The following is a 24,453-nucleotide window of genomic DNA, read 5'->3' on the forward strand; positions in this document are numbered from 1 at the left end:
GAGCCGTGCTCGCGGTCGGCGGGGTCGTCCCAGGTAAGGTGGAAAAAAAGCCGCGATCGAGCTCCAGAGCTCCCCTCCGGATTAATGGGGCGCGTAAAGAGACAAGGAAAAGCTTTCGTTGTTCTTCCCGGGCGGTGCGGGCTGGGTTGGGACCTTGGAGATGGTTCGTTTGGGATGTTTGCGGGGTGATGGTTTTCATTCATTCCCAGTTCTGTGATCGGAAATGCTTTCGGCGCTTATAGAAGCGGATCATGTCGCGTCGGGCGCTTTCGATGTTAATTGTTTTTTAAGCTGTTTAGATGTTAGGAAGTGAAATAAGTCGTAAAGAAGAAGAACCCTAGCAGTAGTAAAAAATAGCGCTTTTTCTAGTAAATAGGATGAGTATGTGCGCTCGTGGCACGGCGCGCTTTTGTTGGCTCTGGAAAAAGTTTTTAGTAGCCATTTCCTTTTTTTTTTGGTGGCAGTTTTCGTCTGTCTGTGACCGACAACACGCGTTGTGAAGGTCCTTCCGAAGCCATCGTGGGGCAAAGACAGGTTCCTTTATTCTGGAAAAGAGAAAGTTTTTGGAGTTGAGCGAGGTGCTGACTGTCGGCATCGGAGGTTTTTTTGGCCGTTCACGTGATCTCTCTTCCGTTTTCGGAAGAGAAACGTCTGGAAAAGCAACAGCTTGATTATAAGAGTTTCACGTTTGTTTTTTTTTTTCTGTGGCTGTTCAGCACAGAACGAATATATTGCATCATGTGTTAATCACTATTTGTTATGCAAACCCTTGCAGGTGACTGCAGTAAAATGCATAGTATCTGTAGTTTGTGGAATTGCAGTGAGAGTGGTTTTGTGCCTGAAAGAAATATAGACAGCAAGTCTTCATTCTGTCTTTAAATTGAGGCGTGATTGAACATCGGTCATAATTCAGACACCAGAAAGCTGCTGCAGAGCTTTGTGATCCGAGTGTTTGTACACAAAGTGCCGGCTGGCACAGTCTGGGAGTGTAATCAACTGCCTTGTTTTGAGGCTGATTTTAGATGCCTCCTTACCCTGAAAACTTACACCAGTTGTCTTGATTTTGGTATCTGAAGGAACACTGGTTTTGTTACTTTTTTTCCTTCAAGTAAACACAAGTGCAGATCACTTTCCAAAGCTTTCTGCTCAGCAGTTGCTCCTCTTAGCACCAGGGATATCCGTGAGAGCAGGCAGGTATTTAAACGGACCTTCAGACTCACCTCACCAATTGGTTTCGGGTTACCAATAGTGAGTAGATCCCCCCCAGATTTTCAAATCTTGCTGCTGCCATCACTGAATTGTTTTTTCCCTATTCTTATGGACAAAGTAGGTGGAAATTATTCTACTAAGAAGTAGCAGATATTGTTTATTATGCATTCATGAAGTTTCTTTACTAAATAGAGAATAGCAAGGATAACCTATGGCTGTTTCTTTGATTGTGTTTGCAGTATATGGCGAGGATAAGGGCAAGGTTATTTATTACTTGTCTTTGAGCACAAAAAAAGTCCTTTCCAATGGGCAAGATTAAACGCTACTCCTCTTCACTCTTCTTTCAGTAAGGGGTGGGGGGAAGTCCTCTCCATTTTTAACGAAATCCTTTTGTCTTTTCTTAAAGGTCCTGAAGCGACTCTCTGGAGATACCCTTTTTGAAAACTTAAAAAGCAAGGACAATTCTGTTTTAATAAATGAAGGAGAATAAAGAAAATTCCAGCCCTTCTGTAAACTTGGCAAACCTGGACCATACAAAGCCATGTTGGTACTGGGATAAGAAAGATTTGGCACATACTCCATCCCAGCTAGAAGGGCTTGATCCAGCTACTGAGGCTCGATACCGCAGAGAGGGGGCCAGATTCATATTCGATGTGGGAACACGTTTAGGGCTGTATCCTTTAAACTCAAGTTGGTGTGAAATGTTTGTATGAATGGTGGGTTTTCAGAATAAAACGTACAAGAAGTGTCACGTGCTCAGTTAGCTGTTCGACCATTTTTGAATCATTTATAAAAAATATTTTTGCGTTTACTTGCCTTTTGATTGAATGTTTTCCTGCACAATTTTTATCCGTTCCTTGGATAAACAAGGTTGCAACTGAACCATTTTGGCAACAGAGAAGTAAGATGATACAGACTTGCCAATTAAGGATAACTTTTGTCAGTTATGAAACTCAATGTCTTAGTATATTAATCTGTGTAACTTCTCAAATTTTGAATTTTGCACTCATTTTTCTATGGACTGTGCATCTGAGACTTCCAACCTCTGCCTCCTCAGTCTTGGTTTATGGTGGCTGGTTTTTTGTTCGGTTGATTTGAGATTTACAACTTTGTACATGTTAGTAAGTCCTCCCAACTGTCCCACTCTCTCATAGACAGCCACTTAAATTTTCTGCTTCCTATTTTTCTATGCTTCTTTTAATCTCCTTAGTTCTTTGTTTAATAAAACGTGGTGAAAATTAAATTTTACTCTTCTTTAAGAGAAGGTTTTATTTGCATCTGTAGTTGTGAATAGTTAGTACTTTCCTCCACACCAACACTTTAATGTGAAGTGATAATTGTTCAGTTCCTTCATGTACCTACTGCTGGTTTTGACCTTCTCTAGAGCAGGTACAGCGTAACACAAGGATGACCTTGTGTGGATCCTTCTGTGGGACTTTGCACACCTCCAGTAAATGCTTTAGGTATCTACTGCATCTAGGCTGAATCAGTATTTACACAGCTTTAGAGAGGTTTGTGGCTTTTTTTTTCCTAAAGCTCCTGTTTTACTTGCAGCGTTTTCTGACTGGTCACTGAACAGCCAATTACTTGAGGTACTTGATAAAGCAGAATCCTTCATGTATGTTTGGTTTTAAATTTTTTTTATGTCCTGTTTGAAAGTCCTTATCCTGCACCACAGACATTATGATACTCTAGCAACTGGAATAATTTATTTCCATCGGTTTTATATGTTTCATTCCTTCAAACAGTTTCCAAGATATGTAAGTATTTAGAATATTGATGACTTAATTCAGTGATTGCACTAGGAATGGACTACTTGAAATACTGATTAATCACTTGGGTACTACTGCTGTCCACCCTTCTGAATGATGGGAAATAAACATTTTGTCTTTTAATCATTACAGCTTAAAATACACTGTTCTTGCTTGTTTACACATTTCTGTTTACACTTAGAAGAATATTGACATTGCAGTTATGTCTTACTGAGAATGTTCTTTGAGAATAGTAACAGCTATAGTGCTGGCACTTCTGTGTTGACTGAAAGGAAAAAAAGAAGTGTAATACCATCTTAAAACTACTTGACAGACAATGCTGAACCAGGACAAATTGTGCTTTGGTTTTCTGACCTTGAAATGAAATTTTATAAAATGGATAGTCCTCCAAAATCTGTATCTTTCCTTTGAGAAAGTAGAAGTTTAAATTACCACTTTATTAAAATTGGAAATTAATATGCACATTAAGTCTTTCCTGGGAGACTTCTGCTGAGCTGTTAATGGAAACTTACAGTGCTTTTACAATGCTATACTATATTGCATATCTACATGTAGACAACTTTTTGAAAGCACTTTGGTTTTTTAGGTGACAGGAGCCTGCTGTCTGTTCCTAGCGGGAAAGGTTGAAGAAACACCTAAGAAATGTAAAGATATAATTAAAACAGCTCGAAGCTTGCTAAATGATGTACAGTTTGGGCAGTTTGGAGATGACCCAAAGGTAAAAATATTCATGTTGAAATTATTTCATCCTGTTGTAGTCCAGCAAAGTGGCATATGTTCTTTAGAGCACTGGCTGATTTTCAGTTGTTTTAAATTAAATTAGATGTTCAGCATGCATTTATGTCTCTTCTGGGTGAAGTGATGGGTAGCTATGAAAGTAATTCTTCCTAATACAAGTAGCTTTGGGAGCTTACTGGAATAATTATTTTTATAAAAAATTTACATTTTATTTAATGTAAGTTCTGGTGTTATTTTGCAAATCAAAGGAAATTTGAGTAATGTGGGTCAGAGCAAAAAATGTCATCAAGACATAACTCATATTTAACAATCTTAATGTGATTTTAGGAAGCAATTAATAGCAAATCTTAAGAGAACTAGATCTCAGAAGTATTGAGAAGTTTCCTGTATAGGGTATTGACTTAGCAAAACTATGCTTCTCTCAAAATTTCCTTGTTATAAATAACAGAAGTTGCTGAAACTCATGAGAGAAATGTGATGAGAGCTTACATTTGTATTGTGATTTTGTGTATTCGGCACTTCCGTACTGTGTCTGATTCAGTTGATTCTGCTGTGGAAAAAAAGGAATTTTAAGCCCCACATCCCCTGTCCTCCCTCAAATAAATGTGAAGAAAAGGTATCTTGGTTTAAAATAATATTTTAAGTTGGAGAGATTTCTGTTCTCCTTGGAGACAAACCCTAATCAAGCAAAAGCAGACAAACATCATTGTCTGGAGGTGCTGTGTAGTCATGCTCTACACTAGTGTAAAATATCTCTGGGTAAAAGATGGAATAACACTGTGGTTACCTTGTAACATTCTCTAGGAAGAAGTGATGGTGCTTGAAAGAATCTTACTACAAACAATAAAGTTTGATTTGCAAGTGGAACATCCATACCAATTTCTTCTCAAGTATGCCAAACAACTCAAAGGTAAAATATTGCAAGCTGGGCAAGTAATGCCTGTTATTAATTTTCAGAACTTAGTATACATTAACAGTACAAGAATATTCTATTTCAAACTATTTGTCCCTCCTGATTTTATTTCTTAATTTTTATCTGCTTGTTTTTCAGGAGACAAAAATAAAATTCAAAAACTGGTTCAAATGGCATGGACATTTGTCAATGACAGGTAAGGTAGTCTAGGAAGCTTTTTGAAAGTGAAATAGTTACTGTTGCTAACTTTGTTGTGAGATTAGATATTTCTTTGACAAAAGTTTCTTATTTGTTTTCTGCTTGTCACATGTTTTCCTTGTCGTGTTCATCATTTTTTCTTTCCATCGTTACCATGATAGTTCCATTGACCACAGAATTCAGAATGAGTACAGAAGTAGACTATTAAGAACTTTGCAATTTTGTGGTAGTGATTTAATGCTGCATTAAAAAAAAAAAAAAAGTTAAGTTTGAAAGGGCCAAAGCAAATTGTAGATCTCCAGGATAGAAGCTGGCGTCTTGCCCAGTCTGTGATATGTAGCACATTCTGAGAAAAAGAAGTCATTTCTCAATTCCATCATGTTGATCAATGTATTTTTAATGTGGTATTTTGGTAATAGTGAGGTAGCCATTAAATTCAATAAGGAATACGGTTCTTAGTACTAATTTACAATTTCTTGAATAATGAATTTGTAATACAAGGACTATATCAATTAGCAGGAGTGTGTATAGAAGCACTTCTCATGTGTAGTGTCCTATTAAAAAAAACCCAACCAAAACAACTCGACACACTTTAGTCTTGTTAAGGAGGATTCCACAGAACTGGGCAAGTTAATTCACTGAGGATGCTTAAATGTAATTTTTCATTTCCATAGCAAACTCTTAAGAAAATGTGTAAAGTGGCCTGACTGCTCAGAAATGGTAAATACATGGCTTTCAGTCATGGCTACAGCAGTAGAACATCATAAAAAAGAGGTGTATTTCTATTCATGTGCCTGATTTGAATTTGCCTTGTATAGGTTCACATTCTGTAAATATCACCTGAACTGTCCAAATTAATTTGAGGAAAATTAATGTGTATCTCAAGAGATGTTTACTTCAGCTGCTGTCAGTCTTGCAGGTGATGATCTTACAGGTGGAACAAAATTATGGCATGACTGTCACTGCTAAGTTTGTCAGGGAAAACTGCTGTAGTGTATCCATCAAAATTTTGGCACTATTGTACTTGGAATTAGATAGTGTTTAATAATTTTTAAAACTGAATAATTAAAGAAAATGCACTTCAGAAAAACACTTGTATGGAGTTGGAGGGATCATTCCAAATAATGCCTAATACTTACCTCCGTTCTGAAGAGGCTGTGCTGTGCTTACTTAATAAGCACCTTGTTAGAAGTTTACTTGTTTTCTAGGATCCTGGGACAATAATTCTGTACTTTGCACTACAGACCTTTAGAATAGGGGATTGTGTTCTTAGCACAGCCTCAGTGAATTCACAAAAACTCAGCTGGCTAGCTGGATCTAAAATTCATAAGTAGACCATATGTTACAGAATCTACAGAGAAAAAAGAAAAAAGGGAAAAGAGAGAAAAAGTATTTCAAAATTTAAAATTGGTACCAGGAAATAGTAACTTTGATTATGACAGAAACTTATGAGTTAATATGAATAATACTAATAATATGAGTTATTTTATCATTAGCTTTAACAAAAGCTATTCAAGAGATAATCTTTACAGCTTGGTCTAGAACTCACATTGACCTTACAAGTTGCTTTACAAGTTCATGTTGGCTGTTCTGTGGGTTTGGGGGTTTTTTTTAGTACTTGTTTACATTTTATTGACAAACATTTGGAAACTAAAATCCAGTGTGGGTAGCATTCCTTTACCAGTGCAATGCAGTGACAGCACACAGTTGTGTAGCAATGAACATGAACACTATATTTAATGAACACTACAGGTGAGACTGTAGCTGCCCATACTTGAAATATAATGCTGTCTTTTCCCTCTTTTTCCATATAGTGTTATGTTTTGTGGTTTTAAACCCCAAACTTGATGTTCTTGTGTGTTGTATTGCTTCTGTAGACTGATTCCCTCTCTATTATTTGTGTAAAATTACCTTGTTTCATGATAGTGGTAGCACAGAAACAGTTTAGTTTTGTAAACTCTTCTGTTTAATAAGGCTCTCAATGCCCACGACGTTAAAAGTGTGGTGGGGATTTTATACACTGTCAGTTATAGCTGTTGTACATTAAAGTGTTGTACTTTGACATTTGGGTAATCTTCAGGGTTGTGTTTTGTTTTGGTTTATTTTATATTCTAGTCTCTGCACCACCCTGTCCCTGCAGTGGGAGCCTGAGATCATAGCTGTTGCAGTTATGTACTTAGCAGGACGTTTGTGTAAGTTTGAAATACAAGAATGGACATCAAAACCAATGTACAGACGATGGTGGGAGCAGTTTGTCCAAGATGTTCCTGTTGATGTTTTGGAAGGTATGAAAACCGTTTACCACAAACAGAGGAGTATTTCTTTTAACTGTGTGACCTAGGTCATAAATAAATGCAATTTACTTTTTATCTGGGTTTTAGTCTAAATAATTATGTGTCGAGTGTGTAACTCGGGTAGTATGTGCTATACCTTAACCAGGTTTTAAATTGAACTTACTAGACTGGCTTAATCTAGAAGCATACTTACTCATCATGATTAGTCTTCTGGTTAATATTTGCTTTACAGCTTGGTTAGTTTATAAATCGTCATGGTATGTTTTCAATTTTTTAATGATTCCCTTCTCCCCATTTTAAATGTGGCTCTACAAACACTGGAACTAATGGAGCCTGGTTTCCAGTGGTTTTCTCATTGATAATTGACCTCTGACTGAATTATGCTAGGTTAGGGGTTTTTTCGTGAATTCATTATGGGGGATGAATTCAGATAGAGGATGAGTTATGGATCTTTTTTATCAATACAACTCTCTTAAACTTGTCCTCTTGAGGGAGAGAACCCCAGGAAGTTCATAAAATAAAGCAAGACCTTTCTTGACTCTGTTTAGGAAATTGTGGTCATGTGGCCACTCGTTTGTCTTCATTAAAATTTTTATTGACTTAGAAGTGTCAGGCTAAGCATGCTTTAGTACCGTGAATTGCTTTAGAAATATTCTCTAAAATTTATGGTTGTCACAATCTGGCATTGCATTCTAGGAAATTAGAACACTATGTGTTGCTGTTCAGGTGCTTTAGCCTTTGTTGCTCTTAGAACTTAGGTGAATACCTTACAGTTCTGATTTCTTAAATGGTTACTTGCCTTGGCTTTATTGCAGCTTTTTTTCAAAGTTCCTTCACTTTCAGATAGATCCTCCTCTGAATCCATGTCAAAGAGGGTTGTAGAATGAGAATTTCTGCAATTTCTGCTATAGCAATAGTGAATGCTTATGGAAAGAGCTCATTTGGCTTTTTTTAGGAAGGTTTTCTTTTCTTAAGTGCTGTTATTACACCTGGTTATCAGTTGGATCTACATGTTTTCTTGCAGACCTTTAGCTCCTAACGTGTTGGAAGAAGACATTTGGTCCTTTACTTAGCTTCCTGAAACTTTTTTGACTGGCCTAACTAGATGTGTATCTTTTAGCATATAATCATTTTTCACTCCCTTTCTTGCTGTATTGCAATATTGTTAACATGGTTACCTGGCTCTCCAGGCACACAATAATGATATACAATGTATTAATACCAAGACACTGTGTTTTTCTGAAAGGTGTGCACATACATCTACATATTGTTCAGCATAGGCAGAAGAAACTCAGAAATGCAAGTATAAATTGAAAATTAGTCTGTTTAAGAAAAGTCAAATCTGTGTTCATTGTAACACAGATTTGCAATGAATTTTTCCAGAGTTGATAATTGTGTGTTAAATGTACACTTGTACATGAAAATGGTATAATACTTTGGATTTCTTTTTTCATTATTATTAAGATATCTGTCATCAGATCCTGGATCTGTACTCACAAGGAAAACAGCAAATGCCTCATCATACTCCTCACCAGTTGCAGCAGCCACCATCTCTTCAATCTACACCCCAGGCACCTACAGTACAGCAGTCCCAGCAGTCCCAGAGTTCAGAGCAATCACAGACTCAGCAGCAAAAAGAGTCGCAACAGTCAGCACAGCAACAGCAGCAGCAGCAGCAGCAAACACAAGCACAGCAATCTAAAAAGCCCTCTCCCCAGTCAAGTCCTCCTAGACAGACTAAAAGACCAGCAGTAAGTTGAACTTTAACTTTCAATTTATTTTCAGGCTGATCTGATGCCCACTTGATTTGAAGGCCACAGTGTGCAGCAGACTTGTGTTTGCTTTAAGAATGAGCCTGGTAATTAATTTTATATGGTAGATTTTCATTGGTTATATAGCAAGTATGTTAATGCAGAACAGCCTTTACAGTTTTGGCATATCACATTCTTATTCCACTTCAGGCAAAACCAGTGGAGAAATAGCATGAGCTATTAAGGCTCTTGGTGTTTGTGGTTCTGTGCTATCAAACTTTCTTGTTTTCTCTGTTAAGCAGGCATAGTTTAGGGAAGGTTTCTTGTGCTACACCTGAATGTAGAGATGTGCATAATGATGATGAAGACGTTGACTCTTTGATTGCAAATTTTAAGAGAACAGTGGCCTCTAAAATAAAAGTGTGTAAAAATTCCTAAAAACAGACTTTCAAAATAATCTAATAACAGTAGAAGCCTAAATATTCATCATACTTTAAAGTCTCACTTTGTCCGTACTATCACTTCATAATAAGTGGTCCATTAGCAGTTGGATAGTATCACAAAGTAGTACTCTGAGAGCTTTTCCACAGTCATCAAGTTCAAATTAACCTTTAAGAATTTAATCTACACTTTTTAGGATTATTTTTTATTCACTTTAAAGTTATCCCAAGAAAGGGCAAAAGTGTTACCCAAATCTTCTTGCATGTACTTAGCAAGAGGAGTGCTTTCTGAAGTAAAATCTTTGGAACAAGTCTATGTAGGAAGTAAATTTTGTACAGCTTTTACAGCTTTTGCTCTAACTTGTAATTAATGTGGGCCCAAACTAGACAACAGACATTGGGGGGAAAAAAATCAAACCAACCTAAAAACCAAATAAAACCAAAAACCATGAGGAAGCACCAAATGCTCGAATGCTTGAATGAAATGGATTTGGAAGGGTGCAGCATCTTCAGGATAGCAGCCTCCCAAAAAAGACAAAAACAAAACTCTGTAAAATGTTGATCTTGTAATTGCAAAATACAGCCTACTACAGGAAAACACCTGCACTGAAATTTTTAGTTGTTTCACTGAACTTTAGCACTGTGCAGGATAGAAAGCTGATAACGTGTTAATCAGCTTGAAAATTGTGAGAGCTCTTCATAGGTATTGTGTATTTCTTTTCATGCTTTTATGCCATCAGCACAAATTCTGTTTGCGTTGTCAGACCTCTAGGGCAGGGAACTCTCTTGGCACATCAGAAACTAGCAATAACAATTTGGTTTTTTTGATGTGCATCCATTGGATGTTGTTATGAATGCCTGTTCATTCACATAACGGCCTTTACAATACTACAGATTTTGCCCCATCACATGTTCTAATGAACTACCTCATGGAAAAAAGTGATGCCTTTTGCATGAATACTATCTGTTGTTCTTTAACAACCACCTTTGGTCAAGCCATCAGAGAAACTTAGCTTTTCTTGAAATTAGTTTGAGATCTATCACCTAATAATTAAGGAAGTAAATAGCACAGAGAAAAAGTTAAATCCTAGTACACTGTAGTCATCCACAACAAATAAAAAGCAAACGGGGAGTCAACAGGAGTTTTGTAGGAATACAGCACAAACAGCACGAATTGGAGAAAAGCAAATATGGTGATCTGAAATTGTTCTTTTTCCAGACAGCAGTCTGGGAGAACAGGATATGTGGTGTTTGAAAGATTTACTTGGTGCTTCTAAAATGTTCTTCAGTTAGATGTACCATAAACCTTACTTAAAAATCTTTGCCTCCTTCTGTAAATGCTTTGCATGACATCTTTGGTTTGTGCAGAACAGAAATACACTTTGTTCCTGAAGGCCAGATTTTCAGTTTACATGAACTCTTAGAACTCTGTTACCTTCTACTGAGCCAAGATACTTTCAAGCAGCTGAGGCATTGGCCCATGACTTACAGACCCACACCAGATGTCTAAAGCATCTGCACATCCTTTGCATCTCTAGTGGTGAAGAGTGTTCAAACTTTCAGTTGATTTCACTAAAAATATATTATGAATCATTAGATGTAAATAGTTCATTTAGTTGGATTAAACTAGAAATTGTTAGTGGGAACAATTTTAATGCACTAGAAATAGCAGTGAAAGAACAGCTCCATTGTGGTTTGAATTGAGCTGAAATTATTAAATATCCATCAGAATGCTAATAAATAATGTTGATTATTATTATTTATTATGACCCTGGGATGTCCTGGCTGGGCAAATACAAACTACAATACAATAGAAGGACCAAATAAATGCTCATCTCTATTTTAGCAGCTGCCATTAGAGGTGATTTAAATGTTTATAGATTTTGGTTTTGTTGCTACTTGATTCTTTTTTTTTCTTCCTTTTTTCTTTAGCATAAATACAGTTTAAACTGATGTTTGCTTTTCTGTCACATGAGTTATTTGGCTTCAGTTGCTTCTTGTTCCATTCTAATGGTGTACCTCAATTATGTTATTTTTTTGAACATTGTTCCATGTTAACAAATGCACAGTAATTTAATTTCTTATCACCTGATCAACTGATTTCACAGAATGACTGATTTTTGGAAAAGGTCCAATCAGTAGTGGAGATTTGCTTCTGTTTGAAAGTGCAGGAACAGCTGATGTTTGTGTTAAGTTTTACAGGCAAGGAATTAGTTTAGTGCTAGAAAGTCAAGAAAAGACCACCCGAGTAAAATGAAGGCAGCAGATGAGTTTGTGAGAGTCACCAAGAAAAAGTATGTGTGTTTGAAATAGAAAGATAAAGATTGTCCTTAAAAAGCTGGAAAGCAGCTGGAAGGTGTCTGGAAAATTGAAATGACTATCAAAGGAATATAAGAAAGAGGTTGCCTCAAGCAGGCAAAAATGGGACAGCAAAAATTTTGAGAATACCTATCAGAATTAAGGAAAATTTGTTGTTTAAGTTGAATTGAAATGTATGTCCATTCTTGCTGTGGAAAGTGAAGGCAACAGAGCAACAGTTTGTGAAGGTAAAGCTACTAGAGGTAAATAGTCCCTTGAAAAACCCTTTTCATTGAAAAGACGAAGAAGCTGTGTACCATGCCCCTCTGACCTTTATCATTAATTTTAAATACATTTGTACTTAAAATTTCAGTTAAGTTTTCTGCTTTTCTCTGAGACCATTAAGTCGTCATCTCAGTGGGACTGTGTAATCCAGAAAGATTTTTTCTTACTCCATTATCTGAGATTCTTTAAAAACACTACAATACACCAACAACCAAGCAAACAAGAAAAAAACCCAACCAAAAACTTGTGATTGGAAAGATGATGTGTGATTTTTTGGGTTTTGCTCAGAGTGCATACATTTTTTTTGCAGGCATAACATTTGTTTTTTATACAATGCTTTCCATCTGAAGGCTTCTGAAATGTTCTATGCTGTGCAACACTTTCACTGCCCTCCTGTCTTGGTAAATAAAGCATAAAGGCCTGAAGTGATTTTGGCAAAGGTTGAGTGACAGGTCAAAGCAGAACCTGGAATAGAGGCCAGGTCTCTTGTTTTCAGCTCAGTGAGCAGCGTACCAGACCATGACAGATGTGCAGTGGATGATAAGTACATTAAATGAGATGCAATACTCCACAGTGAGAACAGCAGAAAATGCTCTCTCTAAAATACCTGTTATTTTTCCAGCCTTCTCATTCTGCCAGTTGAGCTGGGCTTTGCCAGTGTGATTTGACTTTATTCAGTGTTTGTCTTGCATCTATCTAAAGACACCATAGAATCATTTAGGTTGGAAAAGAGCTTTAGGTCATTGACTCTAACTGTTAAAATGCTGCACTGTCAAGTCCACCATTAAACCATTTCCCCAAGTGCCACATCTACATGTCTTTAATACCTTCAGGGATGGTGACTCAACCACAATATCTGACCACCCTTTCCATGATGAAATTTTGCCTAATATCCAATCTAAACCACTCTTGGAACAACTTGGGTCTGTTTCCTCTTGTCCTGTTTACCTGGGAAAAGAGACTGATTGTAATGGTCTTATTTTAATCTTATTTTTTCCCTCTCCAAACAGGCTGTATCTCCAAAAGAAGAAACAAAGACAGCAGGTAAATATTAGTATTCTATTCATATTGCTTCCATTTTGCTGTTTGAACTAGAATAAGTCATTTGCTGACATGCACTTTGTTTGCTTACAGGCTTGGCAATTCTAAACTATTTGATCCTGATAATGCATCTTTAAACATATACTTTAAATATATTTTTTTAGAAGTTCCTAGCTGCAGAACTTGAAATAATTGAGTATAACTGTGCCTCAAGGGTCTCATAATACAGTCTTAATTCAGTCAACTTCTGAGATCTGTTTCAACTATTTACAAGTTAAAGTTTTGGGCTAGAAAACATGTACTTGCTCATCTTCAGTTACATACTGTTATTGGGACAGTTTGTCTCTATTTAAAGTTGTTTGGACTTGTGGGCATGGGTTCTTTTGGAAGACTTGTATGGGATACTTGATGCCACTTGATTTATACAAAGATGATTTTAGTTTTCTCTATTAAACATACCTAGTATATAGGATTTCCACTGTACTTCTGTGTAGTGTAATATGATATGATAATCATTAGTGTGAGACCAGAGTTGGAATTTGGAAAATATTGCAGAGCAATAACCAATTAGGAACTGACAAATGTTTTTTAGAACCACCGCCACCATCTAAAATTTCTAAAATTGAAACTTCACATCCACCAATACCTCCTGCACATCCCCCTCCAGGTAAGCTTTTACTTTCTTCAGCACATTTACTCTTGTTGTTAATTGCCTTGCTTTTCATCCAGGTCATGGTAGGTAACAGTGTGGGGGCAGGGGATTGTTGCCTTGATTAATCAGCTTGGCAAGTTAAAATGTAAGTTCAATAAGCTCTAGAGGGAATTTCATGTTACTAGCACAGGCTTTTCCAGACAGAAGTAAAAAACTTATGATGGAAACAAGACTATACTGGGTGGACAAGGGCAAAACAAAGCTGCAACTCTTAAAGGCCTAGGAGACTGAAACTAATTGTCAATAGCAGGCAAGAAGGGACTCGTGATCTCAAAAGGAAGGCAGATGCCATATTAGATTACTAGATGGGCTTCCAGCTGTCCTGTAGAAGTCCTCCATGCATCTGTATTCCTATACATCTGTAGTATAGGAATTCTGCAGGTGTGTCACTTCAAAATACAAGGGATGCATTCTTTGCTGCACATCAGATGACTTTTATCTGCCAGAGAACAGTAACACTGCACACATGCCTTATGTTTGCCAAATAAACTGTACTGTTGTAAAAATGTGCTTCCAGCGCCTTGATGCATTAGCTGTCCTTCCAGTGACCCTTAAATATGACATAAATATTTTACAGACCACGGTCCATAATGTAACTCTAAGATGACAGCTCAGAACAGGAAAGAACAAGAGAGAAAAGCAGTGCTCTGAAATACAGTAGGACCGTTTTTCCCAGCTGTTAAAATCTAATGAAGAATGAAGGGTTTTTTCTAAATACCATGTTCATTATTCCTTCAGTTGTTAAATCTTGAATGCACATCTTGCATCCAGAATGGTTCTGAAAATAAGCAAATGGGGAAATTACTGCCTGCAAGAAGGAGCAGTAGGAGCTAGAAGTCATTGAAATCATAGGTACCACAGCCAGCGTACCCACCTTGCATGGTTAATTATGTGGCTGTCCTAGGGGATGACTTTGCTGTTAAAATTATCACTGTTTAGATAAGGTAAATCCTACATAGGCAGGTAATAGATTTATTTCCCTTGTTATCTAAAATTTTCCTCTTTGAATTTGTTTCTACAAAAATATGATCGTATGAGCATTGAAACATTTTCAGAATAGTCTTTAAAGGGCAACTGTGGAAAAATCAGGTGAAAACCAAGAATGCATATTGACAAAATTAACACAAGTACTAGGAGATGGCTTTATCTCAAATTTTGTTTCACACTGACAGTTTAGTATGCCACCAGAAATGGCTGCCCTATACCTGCTTCTAAATAACTTTTCTTACTGAACAATGTTTTAGATGCTTATATATATGAGCAAGATGGAGGTCAAGATGCCCCAAAATCTTTTTTGTTGGCCATTTGAATACTGACTCTGTCCATACAGAGAGGTTGCTATTAGGTCAGTCATCCTAGGGGTATTATTTACTTTATAGAGTCTGCATTAAGGGGGGGGGGGAATTCTTATTTAAAGAGAAGACAGCTTAGAACATGTCCTTTCCAGAAGTGGCCAAGTGTAATTCTTTAAAATGCTGACCTTTTTATGAACTTCTCCAGAGTATCAGGTGCTGAGTTCCCTGAAACTAATCAGTGGAACAAAGCTGATAAGATTTTATGTCCTTCTTACTTACCCTCTGGTTTTCCTTTTGTCTTTCTTTTGGTAAACAGGTGTAGAACTGAGTGTTAAAGACTTGAGACTTTGGTCTGTGTTCTCAAATAATATTTCCCAATATGGGAGGCAGGTGAAGTGCAGAGGGTAATCCCAGGATACCTCCTGGACTATCAAAGAGGTAGAAAGGAGGCCTAGACTAAAGAAGATGGAAGCACTGATCAAAAGATTTTTGGTACCTTGGATCCCATGACTTTTTAAATCCACTAGTTGTGATTCCGTCCATCCAGTCTGCTAATTCTGCTGATTGTACAACAATATGTAAATTACAAAAAAATAGTAATAGGAAAGGAAGCTGAATTTAACTATTAGAATGGGAAAAGCTGACCTTGAAGCTTTGTTAAGCAGCTTAGTTGTTTTTCAGTGACCTAAGAAGATCTGACTGGATACCATGTGGCATTCAGAGACATAGAGAATTGAGTTCTCTTTTGCTGTGTTAACTGGAAGAAAAATACAAAGTATTGAGAAGCTGTTATTGCCACTTCAAAAAAATAAATGAAATTTTCTTTTCCAGAGCGGAAGCCTCCTTTGACAACTGCAGTTTCAATGGGAGAACCAGAGCAATCTACTACTGTGGACTCAGTAGATATGCCAAAGGTCCAGATTCCTCCCCCTGCTCATCCTGCCCCAGTACATCAACCTCCACCTCTGCCACATCGTCCCCCACCCCCACCCCCCACCAGTTATATTACAGGGATGTCTACTACAAATTCTTACATGTCAGGGGAGGGTTATCAAAGTCTTCAGTCAATGATGAAAACAGAAGGACCAACATATGGAGCTTTACCACCGGCCTATGGACCACCAACTCATCTACCATATCATCCTCATGTCTATCCTCCCAACCCTCCACCACCAGTTCCACCTCCTCCCCCTGCTTCTTTCCCCCCACCCAATATTCCACCTCCTACTCCTGGATATCCTCCTCCACCTACATACAATCCTAATTTCCCACCTCCAAGACTGCCTCCAACTCATGCAGTACCACCTCATCCACCTCCAGGGCTGGGAATGCCACCAGCTAGTTACCCCCCACCTACTGTTCCCCCAGGTGGACAGCCACCTGTCCCACCTCCAATTCCACCACCTGGTATGCCACCTGTAGCAGGACTGGGACGTGCTACGTGGATGAGATAGCATGAGGTAATTTGCACGATACCTTTATGTTGACTAGGCAGGAGTAGCTAGCCAAAACCTACATTGTAAAGATGAAGAGGAGGGTAATCTGTATAATTTAGATGAAGAAATGAGAGTAAATGAAAATTTAGCTGATCTGTTTGCAGTATTGTTTATGGTGAGTTATATAGGCTTTTAGATTTTAATCAGCTTTGCAGTATCTATTCTAACTTTATACATTTGACTTAAGTTTAAATTGTCTTGACTTATTCCAGCACTGGATTACTTTGTACTAGCAAAACCAGCCATATTGGCTCAATTATATCAGTAAGAAGAAAATTTCCTTCTAGAAATCAGTGCCTATTTTTGAGTATCAAAATAGCCAGATACCATGATATGTGATCTATAATAAGAAACTTCATTTTTAGTAATAATTAAAAGAACATGATGTCAAGCATGAAAGCTGCTTTATTTAAGGGAGATTCTGAATGCTAGCTGACTGGAATAATTTTGAGGTGTTTGCCTTGCTGATAGTTTTGGTTTGGAATGTACTGGTATCTTAAAATATTGTATGTTTACACCTATTTGCAAATTCCTGTACATAATATATATATTTTCTAAGTGTTGAAGTCTGAATGTAACAGCCTACTGTGATGTACATCATAGTTATAAATGGGACTACTTTGTTCACTCTACCCAAATAAAATTGGTTCTGAATTTAGTGGATTTCCAGATTCTTCATATTAGTTCAGAATTCACAACTATGGTACTTACTGCAAGATATTTCAGCAGTGGTCTCCCAAATCTTATTCATCAGTTTATTTAAAAAGAATGTATTTTATTTTATTCAGCTAGAAGTATACACTATCACAATCAATTTCTTACTTCATTTTTACTAAAATATTTCAAATGAATGTTTTACACACATTATCAAAAAAATCTGTACTATTACTTTCCCTCCCCAAAAAAGCCAGAGTGGTTCAATAATAGGTAAAAACGCGTGCTAAGGTCTAAAGAATTTTGCTATATACACAACAGCAGGTGCTAACTTTTCCAGTTCATTGTAATTCATATACAGAAAATATAGCAGGGCTGTAAGATCACAGGTTTAACAGAAATCAAACTTTAAACTGATTTCTAAAGCAGCACAAATAGACTTTCCCCACATTATGAAAAATATACAATTTTATCACTTTACAGTCATGCACTTTGAAAAAGATCAGTAGTACTCTTCCCCCACAGTTTCTAGAAAGATAAAAGGTCACTTTAACACTGATTTCTTTTAATATCTAATATTTGGATAAAAATGTGCCATTCTCAAACAAGGTTGTGCTCGGCAGTCTTATCAAGGTGCGAAGAGCCAACTGAAGCTGGTTACACTGCAGCATTTCAGGAACTGTTAGGAAAATGCTGCTTACTTCAGTCACTCCAACAAAAGTCAAGGATGTGATTTTACTTTCCTTAAGCAAGCAAAGTCCTTTTGTAAACAGTGGATGCTTTCTTTGCCAGAGGATTGCAGAACCCAGGGCTTCAATCTTGAGGAAATTATCTTGGGCTATTGCGCCAAATATATCAATTTAATGGCCACTATTTCAAGGGATGCTCTCTTCCAACTTAATGTACAAAGCTCCTCAGGTAGTTTTCACTGGAGACTTAGCACATAGTGAATTTAAATATGCATATAAAATACCTTTTTAAACAGCTGAAAATTCAGCACCCAAGTCATCCCGTAAAGTCATTGATCATCATTTTACCCCAGGAAGACACTTTATAGCTCAAATAGAGCTAAGTATGATGAGTAGCAAGCCTAAAAACCTCCGAACAGTAACACCCCAAGGTACAGCACTGTTGTGTTCTTCTGCAAATTCAGTGATGCACATCTTATATTGAAGATGATGCTGCCAAATAGAATCTTAAAAAATCACTGGGCGGTACCCTAAGTATAAAGGTTGTTCAGATGAATTGCTGGCTACCCTGTAAACTGGCTCTCCAGGATTACTGAATTGACCTCAATCGCAGCACTGTTTCCCCTGTAGGTGAGATCTGCAGGTAGAACAAAACAAGCTTTGCTTGAAGTCATTGAATAGACTTTGAGAGAAATTTGATAGCAGGAAATATTTGAATGGGAATTACGTAGCTGGTGAGACCAGTAGTCTGATTAATGTAGCTCTTCTCTTGTTGAGAGGACCTGCTAGCCTAATATACCCCTTAAACAGCAAGCATGTCATCAACACAGTTAACTCTCTTTAAGTGCTGGCAACATTTGCATTGCTTTAGTTAAAATTCACTGACATAAATTAACCTTGTTCCAAATATACTTAAATTCTCTGCTTAATCCAGTGATTAGATGCCATCAAAATTAAAATGGGCTTTCAAGCAGGTAGATTAAAGTAACCCTGTTTGACATTAGATGTTAAGAAAGAGTGATACCTCTGCTTTGCATCACCTTTTCTGGTATGGAAATCTCAAGGTACAAATTGTACAGCAGGAAGACAAGTAATTGTCAATGGTGACTAGAAACTGGAGGTCAAAACAGAAAGCGAAGATGGGGAAATCCAGAATCCTCTAAAGTTCCTGTGCCTTAAGGACACAGTCAGACTCTAGAATGGATTTTTCCGGACTCCATGGGATGTAAATACTATTAGACTGAGAGCTAGCTAGCTCAGTGTTCACTGACTGAGCAATAGTAAGAAATCTACTGGTGAGTGTGTGAGTGAGAATATGTGCTTGGGTTTCGGGGGTGGCTCTTGGTTGTTTTCAAATAACCTACTCGACTGTTACATTTTTATTTCTGCAATGAATAATGACGTGGTTCTTACTCTTATGGGTTACTGTGTATTTCGGTTGTATTCCTTCTCTATTTTCTTACTGGTTACAGGTTTCGGCTCTGACACTGCAGATTCTTCACCCAGGCAGCTAGTTTATTGTACGCCATAGGACCAATTACCTTTCATAAGTTGCAGCATGGGCTCCTTGGTATTGTATCGGTGCTCCTTGTTAATACAATACCACAAGTCAAGAACTCAACTGGTAGAACAAATTAATTTAAGAGGAAGAACCTGTCCAGCTAATTCAGCTGTCTGTAGCTGTGACTGATTCTTACAGAGAATAAAAGGAAAGGAATGGTGTTTGAGGTCATTACATCTTCAAAATAATCACTAAAATCAATGCAACTTTTGAAGAGGAGGCTTTGATCTTTTCACATGCCTGTCTTTAAAATTATGTTACAGAAATGAGTTCTAATAACGAAGCCCCACTTCCTTGGACTATTGGGAAAGAACATCTAATGAAATACAGGGACAGCTGCTGTGACAACTTGGAAAAGGAGGGAGTCAAATTCTTACAACTACACAGGCAGCTACTCCACAATAGCAAAATATAAGTCCTATTGTTTTATATACAACCATTTGAAGAAGGAAAAACTCACTTGTTTTGGTTCATTCACAAAAATAAAGCTTGAATGGCAGGAAGCAGTCTCACCTGACAGCCCGTGTTTATGGAGTTTTTATTCAGCTCTGCAAGGTTGTTGTTTGATTACCTTACACAGGAACCAGTATAGGTGAGGGATCCAGCAAGAACATTAAAAAAACCCACCCAAATCTTCCTTATGTGAAAGATGAGCTGCTCTTGAAGATCCTGTGAAAGCCATAAGCACTGCTAGGATGGCAGTTTTTTGCTGAATTACTTTGTAGTGAAAGCTTTACAGGAAAAGTGTTGCCATATTTGTAGGGAATACTGGTGTGTGGCTAAATGACTTCATTCACATTACAACTGCAGAAATCTTGTGTCATTTGTTCATGAAAAATAGTTCATTAACAGCTGATACAGAGTCTCAAGCCTTTCTGTACACTTGTGTGATGAGCACCACCATACAAAGTATGGTGGTACAAGTGTTTTTAGCTTGCCACTCAATGTTTTACACAGAGCCTTGTGAAAACAGTTGCATGTCATTCTTCAAAAGAAGGACCTCCAAAAAAAGTGTTAGCAGCTCATGAACTTGGCAGGCAGTAAGCCAGTGAATTTGACTTGCATTTTCCTTGGAAAGTGCTGCCTGGAGCCACTAACCCAGCTATGAATCACTGACAAGTGGGTGGACAGGAGCAGTACAAACGGTGACTTCTCCGCAGGTCAAGGGTTCTTCTTGTTCCTCTTAGAAATTCTCTGGAGTTAGTTAATTCTACAAACAGACCATTACAACAAAGCAGATTTGGACTACAATACAAATGATGCAAGTCTGGCATTATTGGATGGTTACCCATTGAACAGTAGTTCCAGAGCACCACAGCCTGGAAATCAGGCCTTTAGCTGCCATATTTACACTATTGTTACAAAAAAAAGCTGGGGAAAAAAAAAAAAAAAAGAAGAAGAAAAAGGAAACCCTGAAAAAAACTCAACCCCAAATCCTAAAGAACAGGCAGCCAGAAACACTGAGCTCTGCCTCTTTAGTCTTCACAGAATCCATCACTTCCAGTCACCAGTATGGTGTTCCTACAAGGGACCCTTGAACTGGTTTCCTGACAGATGTTGCCTGATGGAGGGTTTGGAGCTCGCAGCATCACCCAGCTTTCGCCAGACAACCTGTAAGAAAAAATAAAGTCATGGGGGAGAGAAGACAGGGATTAAAAAAACCCAAACATCAAAGCCTCTGAGGAATTGCAGTATTTTTTTAATTGCAATTGAAGTCAAAACCAGCCCTTTCCTGGAACTGGGCTGCAATTCTCAGCAGGGACACTGGATGGCATCTGTGCACCACTTTCCAAGAAAAGAAACCATTGATGCATTTTTCTAATTAGTCCCTCTTGAAATTAGAACCGTTTTTGCCTGGGGTAATAGTATAAAACAAATACACTAGATTCAGAAGTTAAGTTCAATGGAAGGTCAACCCTGCCATGCTCACAGAAAAGATGCTACCATGAACAGAAAAGATAATGAAAAAGATAATGATTAAAATTATATACACATGACTTTCTAAAAACATACATTTTATCCCTCTAGGGCCACTGGGGTAAGGGAGACTATTTAAAAAAAAAACAAACTGCAAAACACTGCCTTGAATCTACATAAAATGAATATTTAAAGAAAAAACAGCTGATGAGAGACAAATAGAAACGAGTCAATTCTGGAGGATGAAGTTATGGTATTTTACCTTTCCCCTAGCATAGCTATAAGGGACTGTGGCATCAATATCCTAAAAAGCAGGCTCTCATTTACTCTGGTCTTGGCTCTGCTTATAGGGATCCAGCAACCAAAGTGAAGTGCCTCCGCCCTTGCCAAGGATGCTCGGAGTGATTTAGCTCTGCGAGATGCACTTGTGTTCTTTCTACCCTCCTTTTAGGATTGAGGTGTATTTCAGAATTTAAAACAGAGCATTAGGCTCCTCTCAGCTGCTGGGAGGCACTAAATGATGCCACTTGGGCTGACCTCCAGCGTGGGCTTTAAAAAAAGAAGGCTCATAAGCATCATCCTCCCTGCTGTGGGCAGTCGAACAGCACATCCCCAAGTGTAGGCATCGTGCAGCTCGGGCTGTGCTCTAGCAGAAATCCCAAACTCTTTGTTCAAAGCCAGAGCGTGGCCAAGGTGCTTTGAGGCTGGAGGCAATGCCATGACAGCAGACACCCAGCAGACACCTCAGAGCAGTGGTTTGGTACAAACACTCACCATACAGGATGTGGCCAGCTCAGTTAACAGTGTGGTTGCCCAAAACATTGCCAGTGCTAATAGAACCCCACGTATCATAACAAGAAAATTCTCCCTCTGATGTTATCTTATGGTTTAGGCTCAAACCCATTCAAGCTGTTCGGCTTTAAAGGTGGCAATCAATTGCTGCTTGGCCCAAACCACAGGCCTAATGGCACAGGTGGAGACAACTGCTAAGAGGACTCTCCTAGCCGGGGAGAGCCCCTTGCACATCTCTCGGTCAGCTACAAGAGCTACTCCACAGCCTTGAAGGCAGCAAAGTGGGAACTATCTGCTGAGCAAAGGCTGCTCCGTGCAGTGAACAAGGCACTCGTTACAGACACCCAAAACAGTGGTCAGCAGAGCCTCCACTCTTCCCTTGTGCCTGTAGGCCTCACAAGGCTTACACACAGCAGATCCCTGCTCCTCCATACTTCCAACAAATGACCACAAAAGGAACCCCAAGAGTTGCTGAGAGAGTTATTACATTGCACATTTCGCGAACAATCGCCTTCTCCTTTTCACTTAGGTCTTCTTCATAATTGTCTTGCATTTGCCTGTCCAGATTTTCATGGACCTCAAGGACCTACAAAAAAACAATATTAAAAAAGCATTATGATCCTCAAATAATTATTTGTGTCCCTGAGAACACCATTAACAAGTATTTAAACCGGCAGGATTCACAAAGCCTCAAGACGAGCAAGGACGAGCGTGACACCAAGCTCAGCACCTCCATCCTCCCTGTTCCCCTGCGATGTCCTGCCTCTGTCCCACCACCTGCATGTTGTTGCTGCTGCCACAGTCCTGGGGGACCATGTGACAATTGGCAGCAAATTGCCTGTGTCCACAAGCACATCTCTTCCAGGAAGGCTGCTGGTAGCCCCACGTTCCAGGCAGCCCCCCAACAAGGCAGCCCCCCAGCAATTTGTGCTCCCTCCTTTCCCGTCTTTCACAGGAGTAGGGCTACTCTACTCCCTCCTACTAATCCAAGTCATGGGGCAACTGCAGTGAGCCCAGGCCAGCAGCCTTTAGGTCTGACGGTGTTTTGGCCTTCAGGGAAAGAGGGGAACAAAGGTTTGTACCACTGAAAATCCCACTGTGCAGCTGAAGTGTGTGGTCTTCGATCAGCCACGAATTTGCAGATCTTAAACAAACATGGCTAATTTCATTCACCTTTTGGCTGAAAATTGCTTCTAACTCAGTTTCTCAAGGGAACCCCTTGGAGGCCCACAGTGACAGCAAGAGTTGGGCTGTTATAATAGAACCCTCGGACCCTGAGATGCCTATGTGATTCCCAGCTCTTTCCCACTTCCCCTTTGAACTGGTTGCAGCCAGGCTGTGAAGGGGACGGAAACAGGATGGGGAAAAAAACTACTGCCTCCCAGGCCCCTGCGCGATGACTGCAACTCTCTGAAGGTGCCATCCCCATTAAGTGCCAGGATGATTCCGGGCCACCATCTCCTTATGCCACGGGTACCCTCTGAAGATGGAGCTGATCACTTCAACACCCTGAGCTTTACTTGAATCTCCATCAGCACCACTTCCACTCACAATGCACACATGTAAAGGTAAGGGCCTTGGCCAGAGCTGGCACATGAGTGCATTGCCTGCACACACCCCTCCACCCAGGATTGCAGACACAGCTACAGAGTAACACCAGCTGCTCAGTGAGTTCATCTGGTGCAAATACTGATGACCCCCGACTGCACCCACAGTGGTGATGCCAGGCACATGCCTGCAGCACCCTACCCACAGGAGACTCTAGGGGAATGAGGTATCACTTTTCCCTCCTGCTCGTGACTATGGGGCTTTTCCCATTATATTCATAAGATGAAAGCACTGTGAAAAAATGGAGACATGGCTGTAAAGGACAGGAAACCCTTGAAAGGGAGCGAGAGAAGGATTTGAGACTCTCCAAGGGGGCTCCACTCTGTGGCTCGGAAGGCATCTCCACTGGGCACTCCCAGATCTGGGAAGAAGCAGGTTTCCTTGAAGAGGTAGAGAGGTGACAGCTGCAGTAGTGACATGCCAGAGTGACACATCCAGTGCTCATGTTTGTGAGCTCCTGGATGCCACTCAGCCTGGTGGCTGGGCCACACCTGTAGATTTGCTTTGGGAAGACAAGTAAATGTGCTGTGAAAGCAGCTCAAAACACTGCAAAAAAATAGTAGAAACATCCTGCCTGTGATTTATTATCTTAGATTTCAGCTTGGCAAAGTTTGGAAAGAGAAGTGTGACTTTTAACCTCTTTGCCTCAAACAGCTCCCTGGGCACTGATTCCCAGGCCACACAAGTCTGGTAAGATGCAGCAGGTCTATGTGGTTGTGCCCCACCATGTGCTGCCCACACCCTGCACCTCTACAGCAGCTCAAGGGGGAGCCAGGGCCCGCCACATCCC

At 39.1% G+C, this 24,453-nt stretch overlaps 2 protein-coding genes across 3 annotated transcripts in view; one reads left to right on the forward strand and one right to left on the reverse strand.

Moving 5' to 3' along the window:
* Positions 1-19,745, forward strand: CCNK (cyclin K). Of its 2 annotated transcripts, XM_018082624.2 has the most exons (12): positions 1-33; positions 1,616-1,882; positions 2,888-2,969; positions 3,568-3,699; positions 4,524-4,629; positions 4,771-4,828; positions 6,946-7,115; positions 8,589-8,875; positions 12,909-12,942; positions 13,532-13,606; positions 15,778-16,406; positions 19,258-19,745. In XM_018082624.2, exons 2-11 carry the CDS (start codon positions 1,686-1,688, stop codon positions 16,398-16,400), a joined length of 1,764 nt encoding a protein of 587 aa, XP_017938113.1. In that variant the 5' UTR covers positions 1-33; positions 1,616-1,685; the 3' UTR covers positions 16,401-16,406; positions 19,258-19,745. The 2 variants fall into 2 exon arrangements, with proteins under 2 accessions (XP_017938113.1, XP_017938111.1); XM_018082622.2 differs by lacking the exon at positions 19,258-19,745 and having other exon boundaries at positions 15,778-17,098.
* CCDC85C (coiled-coil domain containing 85C) overlaps positions 16,833-24,453 on the reverse strand; it is a 44,935-nt gene continuing 37,314 nt past the window's right edge. The window contains exons 5-6 of the mRNA XM_029964144.1: positions 22,543-22,641; positions 16,833-20,957 (exon numbers count right to left, since the gene is read on the reverse strand). Of these exons, the coding sequence (XP_029820004.1) occupies positions 20,868-20,957; positions 22,543-22,641 (189 nt within the window). The 3' untranslated portion in view covers positions 16,833-20,867. The remainder of the gene's footprint in view (positions 20,958-22,542; positions 22,642-24,453) is intronic.

This window comes from Manacus vitellinus, unplaced genomic scaffold (genome assembly GCF_001715985.3).
Source record: "Manacus vitellinus isolate BGI_N305 unplaced genomic scaffold, ASM171598v3 scaffold_6_pilon, whole genome shotgun sequence".
Taxonomy (NCBI): domain Eukaryota; kingdom Metazoa; phylum Chordata; class Aves; order Passeriformes; family Pipridae; genus Manacus; species Manacus vitellinus.